At 20.2% G+C, this 6,331-nt stretch overlaps 4 protein-coding genes across 4 annotated transcripts in view, besides 20 other annotated features; 1 reads left to right on the top strand and 3 right to left on the bottom strand. All coding sequences in view use genetic code 6, as the record gives it.

The window, feature by feature from the left end:
* Positions 1-4: 4 nt before the first annotated feature.
* Positions 5-44: a microsatellite.
* A 343-nt stretch (positions 45-387) lies between these two features.
* Positions 388-461: a microsatellite.
* Positions 396-541: a microsatellite.
* Positions 396-547: a microsatellite.
* Positions 433-476: a microsatellite.
* Positions 472-544: a microsatellite.
* Positions 530-2,652, top strand: IMG5_092580 (ATP synthase alpha subunit precursor, putative). Its single transcript, XM_004035629.1, has 6 exons — positions 530-703; positions 742-914; positions 971-1,066; positions 1,173-1,572; positions 1,621-2,105; positions 2,153-2,652. Exons 1-6 carry the CDS (start codon positions 551-553, stop codon positions 2,478-2,480), a joined length of 1,635 nt encoding a protein of 544 aa, XP_004035677.1. The 5' UTR covers positions 530-550; the 3' UTR covers positions 2,481-2,652.
* Positions 1,068-1,134: a microsatellite.
* Positions 1,073-1,113: a microsatellite.
* Positions 1,098-1,156: a microsatellite.
* Positions 1,121-1,170: a microsatellite.
* Positions 1,122-1,170: a microsatellite.
* Positions 2,565-2,600: a microsatellite.
* Positions 2,653-2,715: 63 nt separating the features above from the next.
* On the bottom strand, positions 2,716-3,897 carry IMG5_092570 (hypothetical protein; the record flags this gene model as incomplete). The annotated part of the gene is made up of 8 exons (XM_004035628.1): positions 2,716-2,808; positions 2,891-2,965; positions 3,029-3,110; positions 3,157-3,335; positions 3,376-3,453; positions 3,509-3,571; positions 3,633-3,799; positions 3,858-3,897. The coding sequence occupies 8 exons, from the start codon at positions 3,895-3,897 to the stop codon at positions 2,716-2,718; spliced, it is 777 nt and encodes a 258-aa protein (XP_004035676.1).
* Positions 2,827-2,882: a microsatellite.
* Positions 3,278-3,322: a microsatellite.
* Positions 3,898-3,991: 94 nt separating the features above from the next.
* Positions 3,992-4,029: a microsatellite.
* Positions 4,030-4,097: 68 nt separating this feature from the next.
* On the bottom strand, positions 4,098-6,227 carry IMG5_092560 (WD repeat protein; the record flags this gene model as incomplete). The annotated part of the gene is made up of 10 exons (XM_004035627.1): positions 6,177-6,227; positions 6,008-6,100; positions 5,623-5,876; positions 5,547-5,581; positions 5,216-5,370; positions 5,006-5,164; positions 4,602-4,890; positions 4,372-4,538; positions 4,241-4,324; positions 4,098-4,189 (listed from the first exon to the last, which is right to left on the bottom strand). Exons 2-10 carry the CDS (start codon positions 6,081-6,083, stop codon positions 4,098-4,100), a joined length of 1,311 nt encoding a protein of 436 aa, XP_004035675.1. The 5' UTR covers positions 6,084-6,100; positions 6,177-6,227.
* Positions 4,921-4,998: a microsatellite.
* Positions 5,374-5,446: a microsatellite.
* Positions 5,390-5,446: a microsatellite.
* Positions 5,881-6,005: a microsatellite.
* Positions 6,129-6,175: a microsatellite.
* Positions 6,228-6,295: 68 nt separating the features above from the next.
* IMG5_092550 (WD repeat protein) overlaps positions 6,296-6,331 on the bottom strand; it is a gene marked incomplete at both ends in the record, with an annotated part of 1,664 nt that continues 1,628 nt past the window's right edge. The window contains one exon of the mRNA XM_004035626.1: positions 6,296-6,331. This exon is cut by the window's right edge and continues 351 nt beyond it. Within this exon, the coding sequence (XP_004035674.1) occupies positions 6,296-6,331 (36 nt within the window).

Here is a 6,331-nt window from a genome sequence, read left to right as displayed (position 1 = left end):
TATTAAATAATATTTGAGTTTTAAAATAATATTACATTTTTAAATTAAATTTAAATTTATAATAATTAATAGTTTTAATAATAATAAAACAAATGAAATTATCATTAGTTAAATTGTTTATAATAAAATCAAAATGAAAATAATTGAAATTTTAATGTATTTTATTAATATATTATAATTATAATATATTGAATAAATATGCATATTCTATTTATGTATAAATTATAAATAAATTAAAATATATTTTTTAAATTTTTTTTTTTATATTTTAAACAATATTTTTTTATTTATTCGAATAATAAAATAAGTATTTATTTTTTTAATTATAAATTATTTTGTTTAAAAAAAACAAAAAGAATTTTTTTTCTTTTTTTTAAAAAATCTTACAAAATTTCAAATAAAAATAACAAGAAAAAAAAAAAAAAATTTAATTAAAAACAAAAATAAATAAAAATAAAAAAAAACATAAACAAAAAACAAATAAAATTAGAAATAAAAAAATAATAATAATAATAAAAAAAAAAATATAATAAAAGTAAAATAATAATATATGATTAAAAGATTCGCAACTTTATTAAATAAAAACCAAAATCTAACTCCATAATTCTTATTCAGAACTTCCTCGAATTACCAAAACAAGAAATTAAGTACAGGTGAAGCATCCGTAGTCTTAGCTGAAAAGATAAAAGGAATAGCTTAATAAGTAAGAAAATCTCTAAAAAAAAAAAAAAAAAAAAAAAGAACGATATAACCGAATATGGTACAGTTATTTCAATAGGTGATGGTATTGCAAGAGTATTTGGGCTTACAAAAGTTTAAGCAGGTGAGATGGTTGAATTCAAAAGTGGTGTAAGAGGTATGGCTTTGAACTTAGAAACAGATAATGTTGGTATAGTCGTATTAGGTAACGATAGGTAAAATTAATAAAAATAAAAATGTTTATATAATCATAATAATATGTAAAAAATAGAGAAATAAAAGAAGGCGATGTAGTAAAAAGAACAGGAGCAATTGTAGATGTACCAATAGGAGAAGCCATGTGTGGTAGAGTATTAGATGCATTAGGGTATAATATATATATATATATAAATAAATATATATATTTATAAATATGTTTTAAAATATATATTTATATGTATTTAATATTTTTATATATGTTTATTATATATTAGTAATCCCATTGATGGTGCTGGTCCCATAAAAGGTAGTGAAAGAGCTAGAGTAGAAGTAAAAGCTCCAGGTATTATTCCCAGATAATCTGTAAATGAACCCATGTAAACTGGTATAAAATGTGTCGACTCTCTTGTACCTATTGGAAGAGGTTAAAGAGAACTTATAATTGGAGACAGACAAACTGGAAAAACTGCAGTTGCTATTGATACTATTTTGAATTAAAAAGAAGCCTTTAATACCGGAGATATTAATAAATAATTATATTGCATTTATGTAGCTATAGGTTAAAAACGTTCTACTGTAGCAAATTTGGTAGGAACTTTAAAATAACATGATTGTATGAAATTTACTATTGTTATTTGTGCTACAGCTTCTGATGCAGCTCCTTTATAATTTTTAGTATTTTTTATTTTTTAATAAATATTTATGTATATATATATATACAAGGCTCCTTACTCAGGTTGTGCTATTGGTGAATATTTCAGAGATAATGGAAAGCATGCTCTTATTATATATGATGATTTATCTAAATAGGCTGTTGCTTATAGATAAATGTCTCTTCTTTTAAGAAGACCTCCTGGTAGAGAAGCTTATCCTGGTGATGTATTTTATTTACATTCACGTTTACTTGAAAGAGCCGCTAAAATGAATAAAACTCACGGAGCTGGTTCTCTTACTGCTTTACCAGTCATTGAAACCTAAGCTGGTGATGTATCTGCTTATATACCTACTAATGTCATCTCTATTACTGATGGTTAAATCTTTTTAGAAACTGAACTTTTCTATAAAGGTATTAGACCAGCTATTAATGTAGGTCTTTCTGTATCTAGAGTAGGATCTGCAGCTTAGATTAAAGCTATGAAGAAAGTTGCTGGGTCTTTGAAAAACAGACTTGCATAATATAGAGAATTAGCTGCTTTTGCATAATTTGGGTAATTTGTAAATTTATATATATAATTAATTATTTTTTTAAAAAAAGTTCTGATTTAGATGCTCATACATAATCTGAATTAAATAGAGGTGAGAAATTAACTGAATTATTAAAATAGAAATAATATTAACCAATGAAAGCTGAAGAATAAGTATGTGTTATTTTTGCAGGCGTAAATGGTTATTTGGATAATCTTTAAACTTATGAAATTCGTAATTTTGAAAGTAAATTTTTGGAACATATTAGAAGTAATCATGCCTCCCTTTTATAAAGAATTAGAGAAACTGGAGACTTGAAAGATAATGATGTTAATGAACTTAAAACTGCTATACCACTTTTCATTTAAGAAGGTGGATTTAAAACAAAAAATATTTGAGCAATATTTATTTGAAATAAATAACATTACCTAAAGGAAAAATTCAAATATTTTTCTCTTAATTTAGAAAAACTATTTCTTTGATTTTTTATATTTTTTTTTTTTAATGTTTTTTTTTTTGTTATATAAATAAAAAAAGTAAATCATAAATAAGAAATTTAATAGTATAATATTTATTTCGAATATAATATATATAAGAATATATATATATATATATTAAATCTTTTAGTTTATATCATTATCGAATATTCTTATCCATTCTATTACAAGTATCTTCTAAAAGCTTAATTAAACTATCTGTCGTACCTTCTCTATCTTTTTTCTCTTACTTTATATATAAGAATAAATATATATATATATATATATATATATATATATATATTTATATATATATATATATATTAATTAACACTAATTTCTATTTAAAGCTTAGAATGAATTTCTTCTATCATTCTGAATATTTTCCCTTATGTTTCTTCTCTAACCTATAATATAATTTATATTTTATAAATTCATCATATTAAATGTTTATATTTATTTATATTCACTTTTTTTTCTATAGTTAAAACATCGTGAAATTTATTTAATTCATTTTCGATTTCTTCAGTTAATGCATTAGTAGATTCTTCTCTTAATAAAATAAAAAAAAATATATTAATATTTTATGTTATTTTACCTTTTTTTTTTTTCAAATTCTACTTATTCTCTCAATAATGAAATTTAATTTTAAACTTCTTATAATTTTGAAGTGGTAATTTCTTCATATTATTTATTATTTTTGCCTAAACTAACATTTATATTTTAAAATTTATCGTCTACTTATTTTAATAAATTATTTTCTATAGCTCTTTTAGCCTTTTTTTATTTTATTTAAATTTTTTCCCATTTTTTTTACTGATTTTTCTTCTTCGATAAGATTCTTTAAATTTTCGTTTAAAAATTTTGTTTCTTTTACTTTTTTTTCATTAAAACCCTATAAAAAAAAATACTAAACTAAAAAACATTTATATATAGATATAAAATAAAACATGTGATTAATTCTTTCCATCATCTTACATATTTTAAAGTTTATTTAGTGCATCTTTTAATAACTTTTTTATATTTGTTTAGTTTAAAAAAATACAAATATTGTTATATAAATATAAAAACTACTTTAAATCTATTTTCATCTGTAGGTCTTTACTAATTTATTCTGTCTTCTAAATTTTAAAGCTTTTCTTCCAAAACATCTCTTCTATCTTGTTTTTCTTTATCTATAGTTTCTGCAATGTTTTGCCATTTTTAATTAAGAAGTTAAATTCTAACTTTATTCGGGGATTCTTGATTTTTGATTTATATATATATGCAATTTCTTTTTGAATAAATATATATATATACCTTCTTAATTATAAAAATTTTATTTATATGGAGAATTCATTTTTAGAAAATATAACTTTTTCTATTATTTTTGTTTTGTTTTGTTTAAATATTTTAATTTTATTTAAAAAAATATAAATAATAAGTAAATTAACAAAAAAACTAATATATTTTAAAAAAATATATATATTTTTTATATATATAAATAAATAATATATATATTATAATATATTTATATGTATTTTTTTTTTAAAAAAAAATTCAATTATCTTCATCAATTTCTTCGTTTTCTTCGTCTTCATATTAAGCCTCTTCATTTTCGTCTTTTTAACCGCCTTCAAGATCTTCAAATCCTAAAAAATTTACATATATATTATTTAATAAATATATTATAAAAAACTAACCTAATATATCTTCACAGAATGTTTAAGCATTAATTAATTAAGGAGTATCTTCTTCTAATTCACCGACAAGTATTTTAATACATTCTATAAATTTATAAATATATCAATATATATATATATTATTTATAAACCATCAAATTCTTCTGGAGTCATTTTTTCGCCTTCTGTAGTAAGAATTTTCTTTAACTCTTAAATATTAATTTCACCTTTTCCAGCATTTTCTTAAGTAATTTCTTTAAAAGCTTCTTCTATTTAGGATTTTCCAATTCCATAAGCAGGTCTATGATTAATAAACAATCTTTAAATAGATTAAAATTATTGATAAATATATAAATATAAATATAAATTTTAACTTTAAAACATATTTAAATCAAGTTCATCAACTTCAATACCTGTTTCTAAATATTTTGAAAATTTGATTTCATTTTTCATATTTTCGATTTCTTTATTTGTAGGATAATATCCCATACTTCTCATCATATCAGAAATAGCAAATAATGGTACTTTGTCATCTAATTTTCTTGCCTTTGTTGTATGTTCGTCTTTACTTCTTATTTATGAATAATAAAAAAAGTTTTTTAGATTTTAATGCGTAGGACCATCTTCACCTCCTTCTAATAATTTTGGGAATGGATCTTCTTAAGCGTTTGCTATATGTTTTTTTAAAAAATAATTAAAACATATATATATATATATATATATATATATATATATATATATATATATATATATATATATATATATATATATTTATATATTTATTACTTGCAAATATTTACTCTAAAGCTTAAACATTAACCTTCCATATATTTATACAATAATCATCTTAACCAGAAGTAAAAAAATATTTACCGTCATTAGTACTACTTATACTAGTAATTTTACCAGGATGTGCTATTAAACCCATTGTTTAATTTGGATTTCCTTTACGTATATATTAATAAGTATTTATATTTTTTTCTATTTTAAATATACCTTCTAATGGTAGTTTTATAATTCCGACAACTTTTTCTTTAGTTGAATAGGCTAAATATTTATCTTAATAATCATTTTATGCATCGTTTGGATTTAAAATTAAAAGCTTATTAATAGCACCACCAGAAGTAGGTCCAAGACATGTTTTTTACAAACTTTAATTTATAATAATTAATATAATATATATATAAATATATAAATATATAAATATATATATATATATATATATATTTTACATTTAAAATTATTTTTCATAAATTGCCATAATTTAACTTTATATTATTCATTAGCAACTAATAAAACATCTTCTTTATACATATTTATAGGATACCAAATACATGCTGTTGGTATACATTCTTATTCAATCTATTTTTTTTTAATATAAATATAATAATACAAATAATTACAGGATAAACAGCCTTCAATTTTAATCTATCTACAAATTTAATATTTGTTTCTTTTTATTTAGTTACATCTATTTCAATAACTTCATATTCAACTAGTTTCATATCAGCTCCTATACTAAATAATTTATAATATTTATTTCCATTTTCATCTTTTGATTCACCAAATGCTATTGATTTTATTTCTGCGTGATGTACTCTATGTTTTCCTACAAATTACCATTCCTTAGGATTGTTAGGATCAAATGATTTATAATCTAAATATATATATATATATATATATATATATATATATATATATATATATATATATATATATATATATATATATATATATGTGTATATATATATATATATCTATATAAAATATTTTTATATATTTATATGCCTATAGTAAACAAAGTAACAGCATAATCTTAATCTATAGTAGCCAAATTTTTAGAATCCGAAGAAAAAACTTACATAAGTACCTTAGCTTTAGCTAAAAAATAAAATAAAATAAAACACACATATATATATATATATATATATATATATATATATATATATATATATACCTTAATCGCTTTCTGAAATTTCCAAAACAGAACTTTACCATTCCTATTTTTAACAATCATAGAAGTGTAGTTTTCCCTTATTAGTAGCTATACAAAGAAAATTTCCATCAGGTGAATAATCAATACAAGTAGGTTAACTTGGTTAAAGTAGATTT

The sequence above is a fragment of the Ichthyophthirius multifiliis genome, assembly GCF_000220395.1.
Source record: "Ichthyophthirius multifiliis unplaced genomic scaffold scaff_1120509250733, whole genome shotgun sequence".
Lineage (NCBI taxonomy): Eukaryota > Ciliophora > Oligohymenophorea > Hymenostomatida > Ichthyophthirius > Ichthyophthirius multifiliis.
The sequence above is the reverse complement of the archived record's forward strand: the minus strand, read 5'-3'. Positions and strand labels throughout refer to the sequence as shown.